The 27,971-nt window shown below is 43.1% G+C and overlaps 1 protein-coding gene across 1 annotated transcript in view; it reads left to right on the top strand.

The window, feature by feature from the left end:
- ABCA13 (ATP binding cassette subfamily A member 13) overlaps window positions 1–27,971 on the top strand; it is a 929,477-nt gene that overhangs the window by 302,699 nt on the left and 598,807 nt on the right. The window contains exons 30-32 of the mRNA XM_029587089.1: window positions 632–766; window positions 1,925–2,117; window positions 13,083–13,301. Coding sequence (XP_029442949.1) covers window positions 632–766; window positions 1,925–2,117; window positions 13,083–13,301 — 547 coding nt within the window. The remainder of the gene's footprint in view (window positions 1–631; window positions 767–1,924; window positions 2,118–13,082; window positions 13,302–27,971) is intronic.

Below are 27,971 nucleotides of genomic sequence, written 5' to 3'. Positions count from 1 at the left end.
GAATTTCAAATGTGATTTATTGGTAGAGATGTACTTTTGCTTTCTAAAAAAAAATGAAAAAATGAAACAAAACAAGCTAGTTTTGTTTCATTAGAAAACATGTCAAAAACAAAATCCACTGAAATTCAAAGAATTTTTGTTTCCTTTTGTTTTAGAAACTCTAAAACAGCCCTGATGACATTAACAAATCGAACCCCTCCAGGCCTTCCCTCCATACCCACCCCCAGTGCCATTTATCCTATCTGTGGGGTTCCATCAGTCAAAATGGGGCAAGAGCAATTCCCAGTTGCACTTGCTCCATCGGGTTCATTTTCAAAATGTTGCCTGCCTCTGTGGTAAGTGGTATCCAGAGAGGAAAGGAAGACAGGGGAAGGCCAGAAGGGAGAGTTAATATTTAAATGTTAAATGTTGGTTACATTTGGAGGGGGTTCAGTTTAGACAATACCCCTTCTTTTTCCTTTTCTCTTTGTTTTTCTTTTCACTATAAAGTTTATTTCATTTCTAATGAAGCTGCATCTGCTGGTACGTGAGCAAAACTTGTGAATATTAGTATGCTGGGCAAAAGTGTGTCTACATGGCTTTTGAATATGGATGGACCTCCTCCTTTACTCCTGTTTGTTATTTAACCCAGGCAAGTTTGGGTCCAGGAAAGTGTGGTACTTCCCATTTACCATCTCCTACTGGCAAAACCTTTCTGCAGCGGAGAAGAAAAGGAAACAGAATTTAAATTCAAATTTGTTTTTCAATGAAACTTTCCAACGTACAGGTCAGTGATCTACATATTTTGTATTCTCCTTTTAATACACCCAGTTATAAGCTGACTTCTGTTTGGAATTTTAGTTTAGTTATAAAAACACATGTGCAACCCTCCCAAAACACGAAAAGGAACATAATTAGCTACAGGAAGGATATTTTTGAAAGGGACATCTGTGGAGGATGCAGTGCTTTACCTGTAGAAATGACTCTTTAGAAAATGACATGACCGATATGCATGTATTTTTTATATCTATAGGGGAGAAGGCTTCCAGGGAGTGGGAGTATAAGGGAGATACCAAATGTTCTACCACTGTATGCAATAAAATATGAATACTGACCTCAGAGGAATACAGATTTTAAAAGATGGATGCTGACATGTGTGTTCCAGCAAAGAAACACTATCTCAGCAGAGAGAAACAAGATGATAATTTTGACTAGTATAGCAATATCTCCCAGCTTATTAGATCAGCTTGTTGATTATAAGCTTTTTTTCTAAATAAAAAGCAATCAGCCCTAGGACAGCTAGAGTAGAAAACATAACCTGTCCAAGGACAATTCATCGGACAGGAGCCAGTAACCGCACGATGGAAAAGGGGGGAGCATATGAAAAGAAGAAAATTGCTGACATGGCAAGACGGTGCTGGTCAAGACATGATGGGACACAGAATAGAGTCACCATGCAGCGGGAGCAGTGACCTCCCCATGGAAAAGAGAGAGGTCAGCGATCTGAAATGCTGAGATGACACAGCCCACTGCATGACTATGCATGAGCTCTGTGCATATTCATAAGCTGACTGTTATTGAATGAAACTTATTGTCCTATATTTAAGTGTTTTAATGCTGTTTATAAAATGTTGAAGTATGATGTAAATGCTTCTGAGGAAGTATATAGAAAACTCCCTCAAACTACCTTAAAGGAAAGGGCACCGCTGTCTCACCATGTCCTCCTTAAAATCCAGACTCACAGGGAATCCTTACCAGAGTTTGTGTCTTTAAATCCTTTCCATCTCACATCTTAGCTACTTGGAAGAACTTTAACATCATTGCGTGAGAAGTGGAAACCTTGTCAAGAAGGGCAATATTGCAGCCTATGTACTGGGGCATTATTACTGCATATACTCTTTGGACAGTCATATTGTACTATGTTGTTTTTTATTCATGCACACAGACTCTTTGTTCCGAGAGCAGAAACATGAACCAGGAGCCCCCCGTGGAGTGAAGGCTGGAGTTTCCATGATATCTGTCACCAAGGAGTATGAAGGCAATAAGAAGATAGCAGTTAAAGACTTGAGCATCACGTTCTACAAAGATCAGATCACTGCTCTCTTGGGTCCCAATGGGTCTGGCAAGACAACAGCTATGTATGTTTATGTTTATTGGCTCCTGAAAGATTGTATGACACTGTCTACTGCCAGGCATAGTGCTCAGTCGTGTCTAAAGAGTTGCAAATATCTGATGGCAATTTGCAGAGCCTCCAATGCTTTTCACATTGCTGCCTGTGGATTGCTCCATGTTTATGACTTCTGAAACTTTTTACATTGTCTGTAGTCCAGGCCAGGAGTTGGGTGTCCCATCAATAAATGAAGGCACATTACAGTCAGGCCTGGATTTGCCAATAGGCACATTAGACCTGTGCCTAGGGCAGCAAAAAGCTGGGTAGGGAGGCAGCAGGCTAGCTGAAGATTTTCTGCCTTTCAGTTTTCCTAATCTCACTTAGCAGAGAACAGCCCTCTCCTTCCCGATCCAGCCCCTCCCCTCCAGGGAGCATGCAGGGAACAGGAAAGCCTGCAGCAGACAGATCAAAGGGGGATCATTTTGGGGAAACTAGGAGTGGCTGGGAAAAGAGGCTGGGGGATGAGAGTGGGATTGGCTAGTGGGTGTAGGTCTGTGTATAAGGGAGAAGGGATTGTATGTGTGTGTGTGTGTGTGTGTGTGGAATGTTAAGAGAGGGGGATGGAAGGAGGAACAGGACTGGATCATAGAAGGGACACTTCCCTCTTCTCCTAATCACCCACTGCAATTCAAGTCTTCCCTCCCTTGATCTTGGATTCTATGCCACAAGAACCTGGAATCTACCTTCCTACCTCTCCCTTTCCTCCAGCTCTTGAAATCCACTCCCCAATCCTTCCTACTCCCTCCTCCCCTTCCTCAATCAAAGATCCTTCCTCCCTCTCTCTCTCTCTCTCATCTTACTCATCACAGATTCCTAATCTTCCCCATCTCCCATCTTCTCTATCCCGAGTCCTCTTTCCTTTTCATACTCCTTCCTCTTTTTCCTCCCCCCATTCCTGACCCCCTTCCCTTCCCCTCCCTGTACTGATACTGGAGTTCGCTTTTCTTCATCCAGTAAAAATAATATAAAATTATACTAATCATAGTATAAAACTACTTTATTTTTATAATATAATATAAAAGCTGGAAATGTTTTCCAATTTGCTTCTGAAATATTTTAATTTTTGCCACAGAATCTATCCCTGAGCAACCACAGGAAACTAGGGGGGGGACTGTGCCTTAGACCCTCTGCTCCCTGTTGTCCAACCTCAAGGAGGGGGGTGGGTTATAGGGGGTGACAACACTAACGGTGCCTACAGGTGCCAAAACCCTAAATCCATCACAGCTTACAGTTGGAGAGGAAGTCTTTTGTCAGTACAGTCTTCTGCTGTTAATACCATCATTTATAGCAATTGAAGCAATAACCACACTTCCTCTCCATTACTCCCTCCTATGTCTTTTATTTATTCAACTTGAGTTGCTGATATGAAGAATTAAAAAAGCCAGATCATTTTGATCAAAGTTAGGTTTAAGACTAATGGAACAAATATGTATTATTTTTTTTTTTGCAAATAGAAAGACCTGAAAGCCAATGGACTAATGCTATTTGAAAGTAGAAACATTGGAAAACCTGGAGAATGTAACTCATTGCCTATATTTCAGGGATAGTGTTTATTCTCTAACAGGCTGATACAATAAAGTGGCGTGGAAAATTGGCACTCAGTGTTGAGCTCCCACTTTCCTAACGTGCCCACCTCTCCTGGGCGCATGATGCAATATTTAAATGAGAGGTCATGCTAAAAGGAGGCCCTGGGAACAATTGCGGGCGCCCAATAGAGGTGGCTGTCAGCAGATCAGTAAAATGGACACTCAATTTTGCGAGCCTCCCTTTTCCTAACCCTGTGCACAGCCACAAGTTAGGAAGATAAAAGCTCGTTAATTGACTGTCCCTTTTTCCTAACCTGACTGCCGGGACTTTTTCTTTTTAACCTTTTTTCTTTAGTTGTTTTAACCTTTTGGTTCCTCTAACTTAATATTGCCTCAATATTATGTCGGGAGGATGTACAGAAAAGCAGTATTTTTTGCTTTTCTGTATACTTTTTTGCGCCGCTCAGAAATGATGAATGCCTGCTCTGGGCTGGTGTTAATTTATGAGCATACAAATATGTGGATTGGGCACACTTCTTATTTTTGTATTTGGAGCGAATAGCTAATAGCCTCAACATGCATTTGCATGCGATGAGCGCTATTAGTTTTGAGTGGAGTTGGACATGTGTGTTAAACAGTGCGCTTAGTTGAGCGTGCTTTACTGTATCAGCCTGTAAGAATATAAGAAAAGACATTCAGGGCTAGATCAATGGTTCGCTGAGTCCAGTATCTTGTCTCTCGCAGTGGCCAATCTGGATTGTTTGAAAGAAGTACCCAACAGATCTTTAATGAGGAGACCTATTCCCTGTTGTTCATTCCAGCTCCCTTCTGTATGTGGTTGCATTCCTCAATCCTAACTGGCCAATAATGTTTCTGGAGGACAGATCCTTGTCCAAACCTTTTTTTTTTTAAACCCAGCTATACTATTTTTCTTAGCCATATCATCTAGCAAATAAATTTTGCATTGACCAAAAAAAAAAAAAAAAAAGCTTTTTTAATTTTGTTTTATATCACTACCAGTCCATTTTTTGGAGTCTTGCCTAGTAGGGATGTGCAGCAGGGATGGATTCGTCCCATTCGGTATTCGTATTCTTTGGGACCCAAATCCATTGCATCCGTTCTCGGGGGACCCCGATCTGTTCATTAGTTACATATGTATTCGTTTCCCCCCAAAAAAAACCCCATCCCAACCATTTAAACTTAATTAACTACAACCCCCCACCCTCCTGACCCCCCAAGACTTGTCAAAAGTCCCTGGTGGTCTAGTGGGGGTCCTGGAGTGATCTCCTGCACTCGGGCCGTCGGCTGCCAGTATTCAAAATGGCACCGATAGCCTTTGCCCTTACTATGTCACAGGGGCTACCGGTACCATTGGCCGGCCCCTGTGACATAGGGCCTTCCAGCCCAAAGTTTACCAATAAATCTTCCCTCAAGTTCTTTTTGTTTATAGCATAGCTCCCACAGACAATTCTATTAGTTAAAAAGATATTACTTCTGGGAACCACCCATACCAGTAAATGCCCACCACTTTTAAACTCATTTGGTTCTCTTGCCCAGGTGCTTGTGACTTGGATTGGCCACTGTTGGAAACCGGATGCTAGGCTTGATGGACCCTTGGTCTGACCTAGTATGCCATGTTCTTATGCATATAGAATTCTAACTAATTGACTGACACTGATCTTGCATATTTGAATGTGATATTGTGGGCCTTTTTAAAGTCAGGGAGAAGAATCTATGGTTAAGGTAAGGACCTGAGGCAAACAGATGACTTCAATGTGGCTGTTAATTGACCATTTAAAAAATCATTTGTATGAAGCCTGCATTTTGCTTTATAAATGGAAAATGTTTATTTAAAATAATAAATAATGAACATAATGATCCTCTTCTGTACGATAGGGGTGATTAATGAAGTCAAGCGGATGAAGCTTTTTCTGTGCTTGTATGCCATTAGGCACAAGTATAAATTGTGTTGATTATGGAGCATCACTTTAAAATGTATTTTGTAAAATATATGAAACCGACAAGCCATATACAATGCCATATGTAATCAAGTTGTTGTAGATGAAGTATTTAGCCATTCAAATAGCTATTAAATATACACTGTGAGACAGCAAGACCCAAATAAGCTGTCTTTTAGAAAACTATCATTTCATTATATATAGTCTGAGCTTTCTGTGCTCAATTGTTGGTAATGGATTCAGTTTCTTAGGCCTTAGCCTCCTGCTCTCAATTTAGGAACTCCCGTACCAGATTAATCCAATTAAAGGCTGTTCATGAATTCCCAGAGAAATCTGCACCTTTTTAGCAAGTTGTGAAGTCCAATTCACTGTAGGCTCAGTATTTAATTCTTTGTAGGTCATTTCACAGTATTGCACACCTAGCATGGCAAAAAATTACTTTAACTTACAAAGATGAAACTAATAAGCATCATGAAACTAATTAGAGCTGGCCCTCAAGAGCTGTAAAGGTGTCTGGTTTTTATGATAATAAATATTCATCTGCTACCTATTTTGCATAGATTTGCTTTATAAAATCAGATTACTTTAAGATATAATATTATAGGTCTCATAATCCATAGTCCTAGGTGGCTCACAATGAAAACATACATAATTACAATTAAAAAAAAAAAGAAGAAAAACATAACATCAACAAGAATGTGAAAAAAAGAAAAATATCCTGCTACATGGGCTGTGAATAATATCAAGGGAAGACTCAAAACGTACATCAAGAAGAAAAAAGTAATGAGACTCCAAAAGGTAGAACTTGCTAGTGCAAATGTCTTCTTTCAGAACTCAGGAACAACCTCCCACTAACCACTAATCAGATTTGCTCATTTAGGGGGTCATTTACTAAGCTGCAGTGTTTTCTTCAAAGGAGGAACATTCTGTGGAATTTACTAAGCGGCAGTATTGAGAACCACAGCTTTGTAAACTTTGCAGTATTTCCTCTTGTGGTAAAATACTGTGGGGGAAAAATACCATAGGTTAGTAGCTTCAAAAAATGTCACTCGATGGTTGCCACACAGCCCAGGGCCACCATCTTCTTAAAGGGCCCTAGTGGCCTGAATAATTGCCCGCCTTCCCCCAGTATAACAAAACCCTGGTGGTTTCTTGAGACTCCTTGTACCATCCATCCCTATGAGGCGGCTGAAGTATAGAAAAGAAAGTTTTAAAGACAATGAAGGCCCCATCCCTTCCCAAACCCCTCTCCTTTGGTTAAACTCCCCCACGGCTCCCCCACCCCCTCCAGCACTCTCCCCCCCCCCCCTCTGGTCCTTACTAAAACATCCCTGTTGGCCCAGTGAGGACCTAGAGCACCTACTATAGAACTAGGCCCCCGCACTACCATTTTTAACAATGCCACTGCCTGGCTGAGGTCTTACCATTGCCCTTGTTCCAAGGTCATACCAGTTGCCTTTTCTTCCATCACACTGGAAAAAGCCAGGTTCTAAGCTGAGTAAAACTAAAAAGCAGTTTAGCATTACAAAAATAGGACATTCCAAAGTATAAAAAGCAGAAAGCTTCCTAGATGGTCCACAAATCTCAAAATGAAAATTCTCATGCACTGGGAGTGGCAATAAAAGCTGGAACGTGGGCCGGTTCTTGACTTCTAAGAGGCTTCTTTTATTTAAACCAGTTACTATGAGACTGATCCCTGCTATTCTATGAGTGGCTTTACAAGTCATGTACCCATAGGAATAGTTTGGGGAGTTCATGTGGGGAGAGTGCCATTCCAAATGCTGTGGGTGCTGGTGCTAAATCTGGCACCCCCTCCCCCCGCTAGTATGACCTCCCTATTCCTTGCCCCCTCCCCCAAACTAAGCAGGCAAACTACACACACGCTGAGGCAATTTTGGTGGGATGATTTTCAAAGCTAGCATAACGTGTAAGCTTGCTTTGAAAACTGGTACAATGTATGGGGTACATTTTAAAACATAGCACGCGCGCATAGTTTTGTTCGCGCACCAGGCACGAACAAACGTACGCTGGATTTTATAAGATACGCACGTAGCCGTGCGTATCTTATAAAATCTGGGGTCGGCGTGCGCAAGGGGGTGCACATTTGTGCAACTTGTGCGCGCCGAGCCCTGCGCGTGCTGCCCGTTCCCTCCGAGGCCGCTCCGAAATCGGAGCGGCCTCGGAGGGAACTTTCCTTCCGCTTCCCCTCACTTCCCCTACCTAACCCACCCCCCCGGCCCTATCTAAACCCCCCTACCTTTGTCGCAGAAGTTACGCCTGCTCAAAGCAGGCGTAACTGTGTGCGCGCCGGGATGGCTGCCGAGCGCCATGTTCCAGTCCGGGAGCTGGTCCGGAGGCCACGGCCACGCCCCCGGAATGCCCCTGGGCCAAAACCACGCCTGCGGCACTGCCCCCGGATGACGCGCTGACCGCATCACGCCCCCCGACATGCCCACCCCAAGAAAGCCCCGAGACTTACGCGTGACCCGGGGCTTTGCGCGCACCGGAAGCCTATGCAATATAGGCTCGGCGCGCGCAGGGCCGTTTTAGAAGGGTTACGCGTGTACCTTATGCGCGTAACCCTTTTAAAATCCGGCCCTTAATGTCTTTATGAGCATTACTGAATTTGTTTTGTTCTTCTGATACCTTGATTTAGAAAGGGTTGAAATGTCAAATTAAAAATGAGTATATGAATATGTATTCTTCTCCAGATGGTATTTCACTTTACGGTGTTGCAGAAATTGAAATAAAGTGTAAGATAAAACAATGCAATCCCACCTTCCTTTAATATGCTGATGAATATGATGCGATTTAATGACACAGATTATAAATAATTATTTTCAGATTTTATTTTAGCATGAAATAAACAGATTTTCAATGTTTCTCCTCTTAAATATTATTTTTTAATAGAAACAAACGTATATGAAATATTATATTGGAATCTCTGATTACACTGGTAAACAAAGTTTTTGTTTCCTTTAGGATTTTTGGTGTTCCAGATAGACTTGTTGATGCTGATCACAGATATTACTTCAAAATTTGTACATCACGTAAAATTTTTGAGAAACGGCCAATTTAATTGTGAAATTTTAACACATAATCTTGCGTACATATATTTTCTTGCTGGACAGTAGTTTTTATGATTTTTAAAATTCATGTCATATTTTTGACGGCCATAAGCAACGTAACATGTAACAGAGACTAACGTTTTTTTAAAATACACCAAGAAACTCTGCCTGATCATGCCAGAACTTGCTCGGGCAAGCCCCAGCTTGGCTGCAAGATTCCAACTTGTTTCCATGACGACGCAGCCTTATATAAGCAGCAGCAATGAGTAGTCTCCTCTGTAACATCTGTGTGAATGAGCGAATCGTATCACTAAAACTGTTGAGTTTAAAGCTTGTGGATTTAATGTCTTATACTTTATGAAATGTCGCAATAGCCGTGACAGAAGGCATACGAGTTATACTTCAGGTGCAAAATTGGTGATCAGGACAGAGCATGGGCTCCTCATATATGTTGTGCATCTTGCGCCAGTAGTCTGCGAACTTGGCTGAAAGGTGTGCGACTATCCATGCCGTTTGCCATCCCAATGATATGGAGGGAACAGTAAGATCATATAACTGACTGTTACTTCTGCATGACGAATGTGTCAGGATACTCATCAAAGAACAGGAAGTTTATTGAGTACCCTAACCTTGCATCAGCAATGAGTCCAGTGCCGCATGACGACAGTTTTCCTGTTCCAAAACCGCCAGAGGTGTGGACACTTGATGAGAATGAGGAGGTAGGCGATGATGGTGATCCGTCACAGATGGAAGCTACGTGTTATGTTTTAACTTGGTTTGTGGGCCCTTGGGTCATGGAGAGAGCTGACTCCACCCACTGGGAGGAGCCCAGTGTGGACTCTCCATGACAGGTGGGGTCTCAGCAGTGATGGACACAGGAGTCAGAGAATATTTATTATACAGCAAAGAGAAACCCGAGGAGTAGGTTGTAAACTCAGTCCAGGAATTAGAAGGCCTGAGATGGAGTCTCCAGTAGTGGTCCGCAGGGTGGAGTAACCCGGGGAATCCTTTCTTCTTGAAACCTTGTGTGTGGTAGCTCCGTTAGTGGTCCGCAGTGTGGGTAGGCTGGAGGCAGATTTGAGTAACTGGTACAAGACAGTGTAAATCCAGTAGTGGTCCGCAGAGCAGGGTAACCCGGAAAGTACTTGCTTCTGATAGCTTGTGCGTTGTACTCTGGTAGTGGTCCGCAGCATGGGGTAGGCCAGAGGTAGGTGTTGACAACTGGCACAAGACAGCATGGATCTGGTAGTGGTCTGCAGAGTGGGGTAACCCGAGGATCCCACACAGCTGAGTAGACGTGGTAATGAAAAGTAGGTCTTGTACTCTCAATGTAGAAGAGAATACGTAGAGGCAGCAGCGGAGGTCCGGTGCAGAATATCTCACTTAGCTAGAGAAGGAGAGACAGACAGGAGAGCTTTTGGAGGAGCAGATAGCCCTGAGTGCAGCAAGGCCCCTGAGGAGCGGGTACCTGAGTCACTCAGCCAGGAATCCCGGTACAGCGATGCGAAGCGTCTAAAGTAAGGAATAGCAAGATGGAATCCTTGCTAACTCGTAGGTAGGAAAGTCTGGTTAGCTTACGTACATGTAGGCAGTGATGTCATACGGAGGGGATGCCCCTGAGGTTCCCACCATGACGTGCACAAGAAGGAGAGAGGTGCGCACGTGCGTGCCCTAGGTCACTCAAGATGGCAACCGGGATCACCCTCGCTGTCCCGGGAATGCCAAGGAGGTCGGCGTGCAGAGGCAGAGACGGCCATCTTAGCCATTTTGCCCAGTAGCCAGAGGCTACTGGGCAAAATGAGGTGAGCAACAAAGGTCGCAGCCATCTGTGACCGGGCGCAACACTGCGGCTGATCCTTTGTGCCATCAATATCCAGCGATCCTCATTTAATATCTCTGTCAGAGCTGAACGATCTAGTCAGAAATTTGGCTTTATGAAAGAGTCAGGCGGAGCTGCTTGGGTCAAGGCTGCAAGGATGGAATATTTTGTCATCTGATACAAAAAATTCAGTATTTCGCAGCCATCATGAAGATTTGACAAAATATTTCAACCAAGTAGACAGTCCGACTTTTTGCTGTGATATCAATGGATTGTTTTGTGCTATTGGATGTGACCATGACCCAACAGAATGGCAACTGTTTATTGATTCATCAATCTTATGTTTGAAGGCTGTTTTGCTGCACAACGGCAATATCTACCCATCAATACCTGTTGGACATGCCATTCATATGAAAGAAATTATGTGAACATGCAGCTACTGCTGAACCGCATTCAGTACTCAAGGAACAACTGGAATTTGTGTGGTGATCTCAAGGTAGTTGCAATTCTACTGGCTCTGCAGCTTGGTTACACCAAGTATTGTTGCTTCCTTTGTGAGTTGGACAGTCGAGCAAGAGACTCGCAGTATGTCATAAAAGTCTGGCGTCTCCGCAAGAAGTTGGTTCCAGGGCAGAAAAATGTTGTGTACGACCCATTGGTGGATCCAAGTAAGATATTTCTTCCACCTTTGCACATCAAACTTGGGTTGATGAAAAACTTCGTTAAGGCAATGAACAAGCAAAGTAAAGTCTTTCATTATTTACGGCAAATGTTTCCATGCATAAGTGATGCCAAGATAAAAAAAAAAAGGTGTTTTTGTTGGCCCACAAATCCGAGCTGTGATAAAGGATAGCCACTTTGATGGTTTTCTGCAAGATACAGAACGTGTTGCCTGGACAGCCTTCAAGAATGTCGTTTGTAACTTTCTAGGCAACTATAAGGCAGCAGACTATGTTGGGCAGGTTGAAAATCTGAATCAGGCATACATATTGATGAAGTGTGATAAGTCCTTGAAGATACATTTTCTTCATTCCCACTTGGACTTCTTCCCAGAAAACCTTGGCGGTGCTGTGAGTGACGAACATGGTGAAAGGTTTCATCAAGACATTGGAGAAACGGTATCAAGGCAAGTGGAACCCCTCCATGCTGGGTGACTATTGTTGGACTCTTATCTGCGAAGCATTCGACAGTGATTACAAACGGAAATCTGCGGCAAAATATTTTTAGTTTTGTTTTCTGGTGCCAACTGTTATGCCTGTCAGTCACAGGTGGCTGCGACCTCTCATGCTCACCTCTTTTTTCTCCACTCCTTCAAGTCTGGGAAGAATGGCAGTTTCTGCCTGTACACGCCGACCTCTCTGGTGTCCCTGGGATAGCATGGGCACTGCCGGTCACCATTTGGACCTAGAGTTACTAGGCACGCAGGCACGCATGCAAGGGCCTTATTTGAATATGTCATGGCGGGACCTCGGGGGCGACCCCACCCGATGACATCTACCCATCAGCATATTTAAGCGAACCTGCCCTTTCCGTCATCGAGATAGCAAGGAGTTCCATCTTGCTGTACTCTGCACTTCATGGACTTCCTGTAGCAGCCTTGGCTATTGGACGCTTTGAGTACCTGCTCCTCGGGGGCCTCCCTGCATTCTTGGCTATCTGCTCCATGGAGGGCCTTCCTGCCTGTCTGCTGCTGGATCTGCTTCTCAGATCTTATCTTGCTCCAGGAACCCTCTACTGTGAGTACCTTCTGACACCTTCAATTCTGACTAAATTGAGGACTCGACGCAGTGTACCCTGAGTCTCGGGCTACTACCGCCCTTCATCAGTAAAGAGCCTTCATCATCCCTGCTCTACAGTATTACTGCTCATCTACTTTGATCCACATCCGGGTCTCGGCATCGCTACCAACATCTACAGTACAGACTTCCTTGGTGTACCCCACTCCGCGGGCCACTACCAGATCTGTATCCTGAGGTGCCTATGTTCATCAGAGGGGATCCACGGTGTATCCCGCTCCGCGGGCCACTACCAGATCTTCTCCACCGTACTCATTCTGGGTAATCCTCATTGCTCAGGACTGTATTACCATATTGCTAATACTGTGGACATTCCTTTTTCTCTCCTTATTAATAAAGTCTCCTCATTTAGCTGTGTGGCACGCCACTGAGACTATGCCTGCTGACGGTGAGGCTCACAGGGCTCCTCCCTGTGGGTGGAGACATCGCTCATCTCAACCCAGGGGTTCACATTCTTCCTTAAATATAACACCAACATTGCCATTATAGCTTATGCCGCTACAGACACGTAACAATGCTTAATGTATATTGCATTTTACTGGCAAACAGTACATGATACAGACATAATAAATGCATATTTGTGTTCAGCTTGTTAAAATCTACTTGTTTCACCAAAGGTTGTGGAGGAAAAAAACATTCCCAGAAATGTATTTACCAGTGTTATCGAATGATTGATGGTACCTTATAAGTAATGAATGTACAAGCCGAAATTATTTGAAATGAAACAGAACTGACTGTAGTTTTGCATTGCTGTCTCTCATTTTAGATCCATGTTGACCGGGCTATATCCTCCCAGCCTGGGCACCATCTTTATCAATGGAAAGGACGTACAGACAGATCTTCCTGCTATCAGAATGGAAATGGGTGTTTGTCCACAGTTTGATGTGCTGTTTGAAAACTTAACAGTACGGGAACATCTGTCACTGTTTGGCATGGTGAAAGCACCTCTGTGGACCAAGAAACAGAGATGCGAAGAAGTTGCAAAGTTAGTAGTATTCATTTTCATATCAAAGTTTTTTGCAGAATGATCTGGCCTAACTGATCCATTGGCAGTGTTCTCCTGCAGGAAACCTGGGTTTGATCATTGGGGATAGCTAGGGCTGGGATGTTGTGGCAGTAGTGTCCACAGTTAGCACTTACATTTAGGACTGAGCATGTGTGAATCTCTGTTAAAGATTGTTGGTGCATTGGTTTCCAGTAAGGAGGGAGGGGGGAGGAAATGAAAATGAGAAGAAACCTCTGATAGCTGAAAATAAAAATCTACAGTGCCAAAGCTTCTGTAGGAGCCAGTTCCAATTGATCAGGAAGGCCCAGAGAGCAAGAGGAAACTTCTGGCCCCCAAAAACATATACCGCTAAATGATATATCAATATTGTACACATTAGTATATGATGATTATTAACATCTGATTTCAGAATTATTCTAATCCTCCAATTAATGTACTGGAAATAAACAATAGATAATACTTTCTCAAAAAAAGATCCGATGATGGAACTTGAAAATTATAAATTGCATTTAGCCAAGAAATTAATTCAATCATTAGTAGTAGTAAAGTTACAGGGCAGAGGACCTCAGAGCGTGCTTGTGCATGTAAATACTTCAGCAACATTTCATGTTAAAGTCCTGGTACACCCCTGTCCTACCCATGTCCAGATCATGCCCACACCCTGCCCCTCTTTTGGGCTTTCTCACTTGTGCGCATACGTGCGGCTCATGTCAGCTGGACATACTTGTGTATCTCCTGGCTTTAGCATGAGCCAGGCTTTTAAAATTCACCTATGAGTGTGGCTGACCCTTCGGCTTGCCACTAGATGGCCCTAGGTCCCTTACCATCAGGACTAGTAACAGCAATAGGATTTTCCATTCCTTTTCAGTCTCTCCATTGAGCTGACTGTGAATGGCTATCCCAGGGCATGGAGAGTGTGTGGTCATTTTGAGTTGGTTTTTGAAGAATAAGGAGCTAGTTTTACTTTCTGCCTGCTGAGTTGGGCCCATCACTCCAACTTGGTATTTTTCTTGTGTTTAGAGGAGATTTCTTGTCAGTGCCTACCCTGTCTGATAGGGTCTGCCTTGCTTTCAAAAAAAGAGAGAGATTTTTGTAGAGTTTGATCAGCTTTTGGATTAGTTTTCTCTTGCTCTGGGGAACACCCTGTAACCTTTGAAGAGGGGCAACCTGTGAGCTAATCCTTCTACTCCCTAGAGGATGCAAGACCAGTGACAGCACTTCCCAGTGTGAGATATTTTGGATAGAGGCATTTGGATTTTATTCCTTTTTGTTAGTGTGGAGGGTTTTCCCCCCAACTCCTCTTCACAGTTTGGACAAAGGAGATAGTGAGCTTTGTCAAGACTGGGACATCAGGATTCTCTCCCAGAGAGGAAGGAGAAGGGATTGAAACATTGAGATCTGGAGACTCCCAACCCGATCTCCATCCCAAAGGGATCAGGACACAGACTGTGGACTTCAGACTGAACTTTGGACTCAGGTAGGCTCTTTTTGTGGAGTTGGGCTCCCCCAGTATAGTGGGCTGTTTGCACAGATGAGGAGACAGTGGCAAGCTCCCTCCCAGGAGCTGGAGAGATGGAGAAGCATTCCAGCACAGGGACAATCAGGCCGATGCAAAACCATGCCCTGGTCGCAGCGCACGGCTCAACACGTGATTGCATGCGCGTTTTGGATGCGCGTTCATAACCCCCAGTGCAAAACGACGTTTAGCGCATCCAAAATTCATGTTGATGCGGCTATTACCTGTTTCCCTCCCGACGCGCACATTTTTACTGCTTTTCTGTACTTCTGACTTCATATCATGACGATATTAAGTTGGAGGTATACAAAAAGGAGAACTGTCAAATTAAAAAAAAAAAAAAAAAGTGTGCCAGCGGTCAGGTTAGGAAAAAATTGAGCATCCGTTTTCCTAACCTGCTGAGAGCCACCTCTCCTGGGTGCCCGCTGCCAAGGAGGCACTCGGGGCGCAGTTTCTCCCCAGCGCCTCCTTTTTACCACAGCAGCCCATTTGCATCTTGCATCGGGAACCCTGGAGAAGTTGATCTGGGCGCTCAATTATGAGCACTGGTTTTCTGCGCGACGATATTGCATTGTGGAACGTTTGTGGGACAGTGATTGACAATTTGGAAATAATCAGTAAACTTTATTTGAACACCCAGTCTGAGTCCAGCCTGTTTGTCCCTGAAGAGAATACACCACCAGAGAGATACACACACACACATCAGTAGCGACCCTCCATCACCTGGACCACAAAGGAATTCCCTTCCCCCCACAGCAAGGGCTCACTCTCTGGGAGATGCAGGAAGAAGGGGAAGGATTGCCACCCCAACTAAAAAATACTTTTATGGCCCTAGGGGAAACAGCAACCTCCCCAACAAAGGGTTATATTAGCACGTTAAAGGACCTGCGCCACTGCTGCACATTTTAATGCAGATTATTTTTCTATGCACTAATAGGTAATGAGCTGTTTTGCATAGTCTTGCATCTCATTACCTTTTTAGAGTAGGTTGTTATTTGTTCTAACTCTTGTGAGTTAAACAACATGTGTTAAAAATGCTGTTTACACAAGTAAACTAGATTTCATGCGCTAAGAGCCTTTTAAACGCGTGCTAACGCTAACAAAAGCAGTCACGCACTCCAGTGTAGTGGTCTCATAATCGTTTAGCCTATTTTATATTTGCCGAGTGCATAACATATGATCTAAGGGATAATTCATAGAAATATAAATCACAAAAACTCCAGTGGCATATAGGTTCAGGTCACCAATGTGTCAATATATATCTTGGGCAAATTACTTTACACTATGGGATTAATTTTCAAAAGGTTTCTGTACATAAAATTGGCATAAATGCATGTCAATAATATATACACACATGTAGGCTATCTTGGAACATCGAGAGTACACCTGTACCTGTGGTCTTGCTTATAAATTTTAATAGGAAAATAAAGGGGCAGTTTATGGGCTTTCCTGAGCAGTATGTTCACAACTTGCTATTTTGTAAGTAGTATTTGCAGATACATTGCCAAATCTGTGCTTATGCTTTTACACCTGCTAATTAAGTTGTAGAAGTAAAACTGATCGTATCTTTTGTTTAAAGTTTTTGAATGAGAGGTCATGGTGAAGTGCTGGAGGGTCAGGGTGAACTGGTGGAGTAGGCGTAATCTTTATAAAATAGCCACCCTTTTGTTTAACTGGTCATTATGTGCTCATTATAATTATTACACACATTAAATATATGCACGTATTTTTATAAAATGAATAGAGCAGGTTTGTGTTTTCCTGTATTACAGATATATACACTTACATTCGGGGCAGAGATATGCATATTTTAGAAACCGTGTGGCTCCTGCTACACAATTTATAAAATATTGTTGTAACTTTAGATGCACCGACTTATTTGTGTATGTGTTGACCAGGTTGAAAATAATTAAACTCCTCTATCTCTGTGCCACAATTTAATCAACTATACCGGGTATGTTGTAAATGAGTTTAAATAGGGATGTACAGCTTCAAAAAATAGGTTTTGGTTCATTTGGATGCAGCTGGGCCCCCAGTGTTGGCCTGGGCTAAGGCCTCGGGCCTAGGCTTTGGGGAACCAGCATCAGGCCAGGCTTTTGTACTGGACCCAGGCATAGGCCTAGGTCCATATCCGGGCTTCAGCAGCCAGGGCTCAGCCTTGGCTATGCCCTGATGCCAGACACTAGCCCCAGCACCAAATCTGGACCTACTCCTGGACCTCAGCAACCAGGCTCAGCTTTGTACAGGTCCTGGCATCAGACCGGGGCCTTGGTGACCTGAATTGGCCTCAACCAGGCTCTGGCATCAAGCTGGGGGCCTAGGCACATGCCCTAGGCCCAAGACTTGACAACAGAGATCCAGGTCTAGGCCTGGGCCTCGGCGACCAGGATCTGGCATTGAGCCTAAACTTAGGCCCAGGCTCGGGCACTGGGGATGGGGCAAGGCTAAGGCTTGGTCTTGCTGGAAACCTTTTTTTTTTTTTTTTACAGAATGAATACAAATATTTTTAAAATTTTTTGGTGTATATTCGTCTGAGGCCTATTTTCTTTTTGTATCATTCATATGAACCAAAAAGGGCCTCATTCATTATGGGCTACATTTTAAGAGCCCTGCGCACGTAAATCCTGCCGGATTTATGTGCGCAGTACATTCGTGCGCTGGCGCACCTATTTTGCACAGGCCGCTGGTGCGCGCAAAGCCCCGGGACGCTCGCAAGTCCCGGGGCTTCGTAAAAGGGGCGGGAGGGGGCGTGTCCGGGGGGCATGTCAGGGGTCAGGGGGCAGTTCGGGGCGGGTCAGGGGGCATGGCGACGGTTCATGGGCAGGCCAGGAGGGCGGTTCCGAGACCCCCGGCACTGCAGCCTGTGCCGGGGGTTGCCGAGGTGGCGTGTGCAAGTTACGCCTGCTTGAAGCAGGCGTAATTTGCACAACAAAGGTAGGGGGGGGGGGATTTAGGTAGGGCTGGGAGGTGGGGTAGATAGGGGAAGGGAGGGGAAGGTGCGGGGACGCGGAAGGAAAGTTCCCTCCGAGGCCGCTCTGATTTCGGATCGGCCTCGGAGGGAACGGAGGCAGGCTGCGCAGCTCGGCGTGCGCAGGCTGCCGATTGTGTGCAGCCTTGTGCGTGCCGACCCCGGATTTTATAAGATACTCACGGCTACGCCCTTATCTTATAAAATTCAGCGTACTTATTTAAGATCTACCTCAGCGGTTTTTGTATTTGTTCATAATGAATGCACGTACCTATTCTTTCTCTTACTCAGAAGTTGTCATACCATATATCTTAGAAGTAGCTGCATTATATTTCTGAAGCTGTATTATGTAAAATGAATTGTTGCTCTTGTTAGGTGGTGCTGTGGCATTCAGATTGTAGTTTTATTAGGAGAATGATTGTGAAAGGCTTCCAAATTACACTTATAAACTGCAATATAATACATTCAGTGTTACCACTTTTTTCAAATATATTTTCTTAAGTTTTCTTCTTAAGATTGCATTTTTATGGGGGAAGGAGGGGGTGGATATGAGATGGCTGGAAGCTAGACAGATGTGTTCCTACATGACTCTAGGAATTGCCGAAACCTTCAGCTTTATTTCTCATGGTAATCAGCAATTTTTACTACTACTAATATTATCAAATGCTTTGGAGACTTGGATGGAAAGATTCATTGCTAGACCTGGACTGATTATAGCATCTAAATCTCCCAAACAAGTAAAGGATAAGAAAAAAAAACAAGTTTTGAGACTAAAATGGGCTCTGCAATTGGGATCTGAAGGCAGGAAAACATAGAATGTGGTAACAGAAGTCATGGCAGTAAAAACGTTCAGGTTCAGTAGATAAACTCACTCAGTAACATGCTAACTTCAGTCAATACACAGTTAGCAGATGATAGCAACAGAATTTGAAACGGAGCATAGAATTTTTAATTCAGAAGATTCTCTAAGTGCACTTCAATAAGAAATGGCTGACTTGGAAAAACACTGCAAAATTTTCTAGGATAAAACTGTTGATTTAGAGAGCTGAGGTTGATGTAACAGCAGCAAAACTGTAGGCTGACCAGAGTCTAAGGAAGAACCAGACTTCACAGTAGTTCTAATAGCTTAGCTAAATGAGATGTGTGCTGGAACTTGAGGGGACAGATTGTATTATTATGGAAAAAACACGCAGGCTTAGTCCATGTAAATAGGAGAACCACAAAGCTGGGCCAGACATGGCTAGTATAGTCAATTATGTGGATAAAAGCTGTATTTAAAAAAAACAAAACAAAAAAAAAACACAACTGTAGGAACAGAATAGAGTACAAAGGGCATAAGAAATTGATTTTGCAGGGCTTGTCTGCACATGTCACTCAAAAATGGAAGATAGCAGAGTATGCGATGCTATATATATATCTACAGAAAATGTAGAATGTGCCCTAACATCTCCAGTGAAGCTCAAAGTTATTGAAATTAGCCAAGCCAAGTTATCTGAATATGCTTTAGAAGTGTTTTTTATACTTGAAGCAGTTGCAAAAGGAATCAACCCTACTCAGCTGGAGACCTATGAAATACGGGAACTAAGGCAATATTTATTTTTTAGTCATTACATCACTTTAAAGAGAATTTCTTTTTCATGTTCTTTGCAGCGTTGGAGCTGGATGGTTCTTAAATTATGCTAGCTTTTTAATATTTCTTTCAGTATTAATGAAAGTGAAGTGATCCTGCCCAGTCCATCGGCTTTCTTATTTTACTACTCTTCTTATGTGGCACAGCACTAAGACATGTTAATATTAATAAACTGTGCCGTATTACATGCAGGGGTGCTGTGGGTGATTGGGTGCCCATGCCATGATGGCCCACTGCCCCATTGTTTGCACTGCTTCAGCAGCTGGCGCGGCCCACGCCTGTACTGTGTGGCGGTCAAGCCGGCATCCAGTTCTGGGTGGACTATTTTCTTGGTTCAGTTTTGGAAAACGTTTATGTTTTGTGGTCGTTACTTGCTTGGCCGTAAAATTTCCTAAGCGAAAGAAATGCACTGATTCTTTAAGGCATGGGCGAGAAGATGGACTTGTCATTGACTCTTTTTTTTTTTTTTGCTATATTCACATGCTAAGGGTGATACCTAACCAGGGTGGGGGTTGAGGGAGGAAGAAGGCACATCTCTTCTGTCTTTTACTTTTGAAAGGGCTTTCTATTTTTTTTTTTTATCCTCTTCATTTTGTAATTCAGAACATTGTAGTTACTAGAATCACATCATCAAATGCATATGCACAAATCCCAACTCCACCCCAGCACCCCTTTTTTCAGTGCACATAAAGATATGTGTAACCCTGGCTAGAGTCATCTGGCACTTTCTGGAGGGCCTCCTGCTTTGAGTTCATCTAAAGGACAGAGAGTTCTGCTACTGCAGAGCTTGGTAGAATGCAAGCTCCTTCCTGATGAAGGAGGGGGTTTGAAAGGGATGGCAGCTGGCATCGGGTAAAGGAGGTAGGAGGTGTCATCCCTCAAAGCGGATGGTGAAAGAAGTTAGGAAAGATGTTTGCACAGGCACTAGAGTCGCTTATTGAAGGAGAAGAGAAAGGGTGGGGATCCTAGACCAGGATTTCTAACTCAAGAGAAGTAGCAGTTTGTTTCCTGGATTTGCTGAAGACTACTGGTGTGTTACCTAGAAGGCAGATTTCTCCCAAGAAAAAGAGAGACCCTGTCAACTGGGGAAGCCCACAGTGGATGTAATTACTGAAGGTTGCTTATCTGGTGCGGGGACCCTAAGCCCGGGGCTCACTGCAGAAGAGGTGACCTGCTGACGTATAACTTTGAAGGAAGGAGTGATTACTCCTAGAGACTGTGACTGTCTTGTTGTTATTTGTTGTCTTTTTCTCTTACTAGAGTTTATTTTGGGACAGTATTTCTGGAAGATTTAAGACACTTTACTGTAATTTCCTATAAACTCTACTCTACTGTAATTCAATAAACTACTCTTGTTTTGGAGCCAAGTCACGGTGTGGACCTGGGATTTATTTTTGCAAGTCTTCCCATGGGCCTCCCAGATCTGTTTTGGTCACCACTTGGTGACTCCTGGAGGGACGGAGACTGCTCCCAGGACTGCAGCAGCGTCAGTTACCACCTCTCCAGCATCTGAAGGTGACCCCCGAAAACAGCGGGGCTACATATGCATGAAATCAAGTTATGTGCATATTTATATGTGCATAGCTCCTGTGTAATTTTATAGCAAGTCATTTACACAATGTTTTATGCACATCAATGGCTTTGAAAATTGCCCCCTAATCATTATGCCCATCCTTTTATCTTGAAGCTTCAAAAAGCATTACCTGAACTTTTCTGTAACTCTGTGTTCTTGGGGGTGACTTCAAAAGCTGGGCTAGAGCTAAACGTATTGCTCTTATCTGAGCCAGGGAGAGTTTGGCAACCTGTTAAATGTGATTAATTTAGGCACAACTTTACCTCAGAAATACTACAGTTGGGGCAGCAGTTCAAAATTGATAAAAGAAAAATGCTTTCTTCTAGCTCAATAAAGATTAGTTTGTAGCCACACGGTTAGCCTTAAGCCAATTACAACAATGAAAGGTTGGGATTAGTATTGTGAATTATAGGCACAAATTATATCTGCACTGTAATAAAACAGTCAGATGGGTGGCAGGGATAATTACATCTTGTGAAAGAGCTAGGTTTGTTGTAGTTATTAGAGAGTAAGTTCATGCCAAAAAAAATTTGATTTTTTTAAAGTGTTTTGGTGCTTTTTTTTTTTTACCTACTTTCTAAGGGAAAAGAAGGCTTATGAGAATGCTATGCCTGTGTGTGTGTTGCACATTTTCCCCCTAAATAATTGTTTTGCATCCTATCCTTACCAAATTTTCAGGAGATGTCAGGTGGTCCATGAGGATCATGACAGGAGTATGTTTGTGCAACATAGCTCCAGAATAAGCATACACAATAATACCACCTAATAACTTTCTTGTTTTACATCTGATCTGCACTAAATTTTCTGGAGATGGCAGCAGGACCACCAGGGTCATGATATGGTAGGGCTTTTTTTTTTTATCCACACATATCAGCGAACCCCACACTCATGCCTTCATGTCTCCAAATACTCCAAATTTGTACATAAGGTACTTCTTCCAATGAAAGCAGCTGATTTGAATATTCTCAATGTCAAAATTTCAAAGCCCAGGGCACAGGGTTTAGCTTTGACTTCTGTAAAATACTGAAAGGTTAGTTTGGAACACTTAAATCTCTTTTTTGAATCAAGTTGTGGAATCTGGAACTTTTGCCATGCATGGTAGCAAGGTTATCATGACTTCAATAAATACAGTGCTAAGAAAAAATTTGTGACCCTGCTAGGATAGTCTATATTTTTTATTTTAGTACACTTTATACTCAATACATGATTAGATCTTAATCTATATCCCGATAAGAGAAAAAGACAGCCCCACTCAGACAAAAAGGATATATTTTGAATATTTATTCAGAAAAAAAAAAAAAAGCAACAATGAGTATCTTGTGTGTAAAAGTATGGGAACTCTTCATTCAGTAACTGGTGGTATCTCCTTGAGCAGCAATAACTTCAGCTAAATGTTTCCTGTAACTGTTGATTAGTCTCTCATGTTGCACTTCAGGAATTTTGGCCCCGTTCTTCTATATAGAACTCTTTCTACTCTGACATGTGAGGGTTTCTTTGCATGAACAGCTCATTGAAATTCATGCCACAATATTTCTACTTCAGCAATTCTGTCGAAGATGTACTTGAATACTTAGGGGCATTGTCTTGCTGCATGGCCCACTTCTGGCTCAGGTTCAGCTCATGGATGTGGATGGCCTAGACTTTTCTTATATAAGGCAGAATTTATAGTTCTGTCAATGATGGCAAGTTTTCTGGAATAATGTTCTCTGGACAGACGAGTCTAAAATTGAAATTTTCAGTCATAACAACAAATGTTTTGTTTGGCAAAAAAGAAAGAACCTAATCCTGACTGTCAAGCATGATGGAGGAGGTATCATGATGTGGGTCTGCTGAAGCAAAGCAGTCCCACCACCAGACGCTATCACTCCAAGGGCTCTCTCCTGATCTGTGAACGTTAATCTTTCCTTCTCCCATTGCATACAGTCCTTTGAATTACCGCACTCCCAAATGCATGACCCTGCACTTCTTGGCATTGAATCCTTGCTGCCAAACCTTCAAACACTCTTCAAGCTTTCTTAAATTTCTCTTCATTCTCTCTTCTCCTTCAGGAGTGTCCATTCTGTTGCAGATCTTTGTCTCATCTTCAAAAAGCCAAACTTTTTCCTTTATCTCCATCGCAATGTCCCTCATGAAGATATTGAACAGAACTAGTTTTAAAACTGATGCTTGAAGCAACACTGTTCTTTCTTCAGAGTAGGTTCCAGTTTACCATTACATGCTGTCTCTTGTCAGTCAACCATTTGTAATTCACTCCACCACCGTGGGACCCACTCCTAAGCTTCTCATTTTATTCATGAGCCTCTTATGTGGAATCGTATCAAAGGATTTGCTGAAATCCAAGTAAATCACATTAAGTGCTCCTCCTTGATCTTGGCTTGCAGGGTGTCTGTGTCTGATAGGATCCTAAGTGGCTAACTGGGAGCTCTGCACTGAATCCAGGGGCTTAGGGATCAACCTTAAGTTCTCCTTGAAAGAGTATAGAAAAGGCTGACAGCTTTCATGGTCTTGCTCTCCTTTTCTTTGCAAGCTTTTGCTTGTTGTGAGTTGCTACTGCATTGTGAAGAGTGGATTGAGTGTGAGTCCTTTGTGCTGCAGTGTAGTTAGCAAAGCCTCACAGGTGAACCTACAAGGCCTATGCTGGCAGCTGGTGAATGCGCCCTGTAACAGGACAAATTGGAGTGTCACCTATACCAGCTGCCTTACCCACAGGTTGAGCTCTTGGGTTCTGGCGGCCACTAGGTCTTAGGCAGGTCCTAGGATAATGTCTAGAGCAAGAGTCCAATAGCATGACAGGGTTATCCTGCCACTGGTTTACATAGGCTTGTAGAAAGGCAGCACGACTCTGATTTACTCATTAGGTTTGTCCATTTCCGAAGGCGTTTGACAAAGTCCCTCATGAGAGGCTTCTAAGAAAACTAAAAAGTCAGGGGATAGGAGGCGATGTCCTTTCGTGGAATACAAACTGGTTAAAAGACGGGAAACAGAGAGTAGGATTAAATGGTCAATTTTCTCAGTGGAAAAGGGTAAACAGTGGAGTGCCTCAAGGATCTGTTCTTGGACCAGTACTTTACAATATATATATAAATGATCTGGAAAGGAATATGATGAGTGAGGTTATCAAATTTGCGGATGATACAAAATAATTCAGAGTAGTAAAATCACAAGTGGATTGTAATACTTTACAGGAGGACCTTGCAAGACTGGAAGATTGAGCATCCAAATGGCAGATGAAATTTAATGTGGACGTACAAAGTGTTGCATATAGGGAAAAATAACCCTTGCTTATAGTTACATGATGTTACGTTCCATATTAGGAGCTACCACCTAGGAAAAAGATCTAGGCATCATAGTGGATAATACTTTGAAATTGTTGGCTCAGTGTGCTGCAGCAGTCAAACAAGCAAACAGAATGTTAGGATTAATTAGGAAGGGAATGGTTAATAAAATGGAAAATGTCATAATGCCTCTGTATCGCTCCATGGTGAGACCGCAACTTGAATACTGTGTACAATTTTGGTCGCTACATGTCAAAAAAAGATATAGTGTGATGGAGAAGGTGCAGAGAAGGGCAACCAAAATGATAAAGGGGATGGAACAGCTCCCCTATGAGGAAAGGCTGAAGAGTTTAGGGTTGTTCAGCTTGGAGAAGATACAGCTGAGGGGGGGATATGATAGAGATCTTTAAGATCATGAGAGATCTTGAACAAATAGATGTGAATCGGTTATTTATATTTACACTTTCAGATAATAGAAGGACTAGGGGGCCTTCTATGAAGTTAGCAAGTAGCACATTTAAGACTAATAGGAGAAAATTATTTTTCACTCAACGCACAATTAAGCTCTGGAATTTGTTGCCAGAGGATGTGGTTAGTGCAGTTAGTGTAGCTGGGTTCAAAAAAGGTTTGGATAAGTTCTTGGAGAAGTCCATTAATTGCTATTAATCAAGTCAATTTAGAGAATAGCCACTGCTATTAATTTCATCAGTAGCATGGTGTTTGGATGCTTGCCAGGTTCATGTGGCCTGGTTTGGCCTCTGTTGGAAACAGGATGCTGGGCTTGATGGACCATTGGTCTGACTCAGCATGGCAATTTCTTATGTTCTTATGTTCTTATTGCTCTGGGCATGGTAAACTGAAGTGAAATCCAACATAATTCCAAACTTCCTGCATACGCCTTTCCAGAAATGGGCCATGAATGTGAAGAAGGAGTCCATAGAGATGGAAGATATGCTGGACAAAGATTTTAGCTAGTTCTGCAACTGACAGGAGGCCTGGAAGGGGAGTAAAATGCTCCATCTTAGAAAATCTATCCAGTACCACCCATATGGTGGTTTTGCTTCTAGAGAGGGGGAAGGTCAGTGATGAAATCAGTGGCCAAGTGGGTCCAGGATTTCATTAGGGTTGGCAGTGGCTGTAACAACTTTATTCATGGCACATATGGGACAGGATTCCACAAGGCTTTACATCTGTCTTCTGGGGCCACTAGTAGTGTCAGAAGATTAATTCCAACATTTAAGTGATAACCTGGGTGATCCGCTAAGTGGAAGTCATGAGCCCACTGAAGAACCTTTTGACGTAGATGATAGAGAACCATGATCTTCCCAGGAGTAACTGTAAATGCGGCAGCGATTACAATCTTTGCAGGGTCAACGATATGCCATGAAGACTCCTGAAAGCCCTCAGTATCAAAAGAGCATGAGAGGGCATCAACTTATCTGTTCTTCTCCATGGGATGGTACTGCAACTCAAAGTCAAACTGATTAAAAAAATAAAAAAAACGACCAGTGGGCTTGCCAGGGGTTCAGCCTCTGTGCCTGTGCTATGTGTTCTAGTTTTTTGTGATTCATATAGATGGTTACTAGGTCTCTAAGGCTAGCTTGACCGCTAGCAGCTCCCCATTACCAATGGTATAGTTCTTCTCTGCCGGAGAGAATTTTTTTTTGAGAAATAGGAATATATCAAAAGAGTACCATTATTGTTATGCTACAGGAGAACAGCACCTACCCCCAAGAATAGATGCACCCATCTCCAGAATGAATGGCTTGGATGGGTCTGGTCCATATTGACACAATCAAGATTGAACTCCTCTTTGAGATGCTCAATAGCTTGGATAGCATCTGTGGTCTAATTATAACTGTCTACACCCTTCTTGGTTAGGGCTGTGAGCAGGGCAACCATGGAGGAGTAATCATGAATACATTGCCTATAGTAATTTGTGAACCCCAGGAAGCACTGCAGTGCCTTTAGGCCCATTGGCCGGGGACACTCCAGTATGGCCTTTCATTTGTCTGAGTCCATCCATAGGCTTTGGTGGGAGACAACATTTCCCAAGAAGGGAAGCTTTTCCTGTTTGAAGGTACACTTCTCTAACTTGGCATAGAGGTGGTGCTCATGGAGTCTCTGGAGGACCTGTTTCACATGACGTCGATGCTCCGGCAAAGACTTAGAGAAGACTAGTATATCATTCAGGTAAATTCCACATGGGAGTAGAGATAGTCCTGGAAGATCTTGTTGACCATAAATTGGAAGATTGTGAGGGTGTTACACAACATGAAGGGCATCACTAGGTATTTATAGTGACCAACATGGGTGTTGAAGGTGGTCTTCAATACATTGCCTTTTTGGATCCTGATCAGATTGTATGCCCCCTGATGGTCCAATTTGGTAAATATCTGTGTACTCTGAAGGCGATCAAAGAGCTAAAAAAAATCAAGTGAAAAGTTTTGAAACTTACCCTGCCTGGTTTCCTCCCCAGACAGGGCACAAAGCCAGTGATGAAACAGCCTTTCAGTTTCAAAGCATGACATTTATTAATCAACATAGAAATCTATAATCGCCGGCAGGTTTTCATGCATGCATACAGAGAGTAATAGCAAAAACTGAAGGAAAGCAAGATTTTGTTTTCCTTAAGGGAGCGAACAGAGCCGATTGACAGAATAAACTGCTTCTTGTGCAATGCCGTTTGCTCATCTTTCACGTGCCGAGGCTGCTTTTTTAATAGTCTGCTAAACCTGGCTATACTTTTCCTGAGGCCCTTCTCAGGGTCTGTGTTTCTTTGTTCCTGTGGCTATCTGGTGCCTTCTTATCTGCACCCATTCTTTATTCATGCAGTCAGTTCCTTAAACACAATCACACCACCGCTTCTCTTTTCTGTCTCGGTTGACAGTTGGTTTTTCTTTGACCTCTTTTTTTATTCCAGTTACCAGTCAAGATGGGGTAATTATTTTAAAGCAGTAATTATCCCAAATCCTCAAAAGGATAGTGGTTCTTCTTGGTGATGGAGTTAAGACCTGATAGTCACTACAGGGATGTAATGACCTGTACTTCTTCCCTATAAAAAAGAATTCAGCTTCGGCAGATGATGAGGAGGGATGAATTGAAGCCTCTGTTCAAATTCTCTTCAATATAATTGGTCATAGTCTCTGTTCAGGGGCAGAGAGCAGGAATACCCTACCTCTGGGCAGAACCTTGCCAGGGACCAGGTCAATGGCACAATTATAAGAGAGATAGGGCAGCAGAACTATGGCCTGCTGTTTCCTGAACACATCTGCAAATGTAGTGGTAGACCGGAAAGCTTTGCAGTAGCAGTCAGAACCAAGGGAATCACAGGTGAAACATTGGCAAGGCATCACTTATGACAGCTAGAGCTCCACGGTGATCTCTAATGTGGCCCACTCAATGTGGGGCTGAAGTAGCATGAACCATGGTAGGACCAAGATGACTGCTTTGGGTACCACATAAAGACTGATTTGCTCACCATGCAGAGTCCCTGTGCTAGGTGAGGGGGTACAGTGGCTCTCGTAAAATGTTCAGGCAAAGGTTTTCTGTATACAGATGAGATTGAGAGTGCAGTATTCAAAGAGACTGCTGGTATTTGGTAGTGATGGACCAAAGCCTTGTGGATGAAGCTGCTGCCAGTGCCAGTATTCAAGAAGCCAAGAGTATCCATGAGATTGTCCCCAA

This window comes from Rhinatrema bivittatum, chromosome 2, assembly GCF_901001135.1.
Source record: "Rhinatrema bivittatum chromosome 2, aRhiBiv1.1, whole genome shotgun sequence".
In the NCBI taxonomy this organism is placed as follows: domain Eukaryota; kingdom Metazoa; phylum Chordata; class Amphibia; order Gymnophiona; family Rhinatrematidae; genus Rhinatrema; species Rhinatrema bivittatum.
This window is presented reverse-complemented; position numbering and strand designations above follow the sequence as displayed.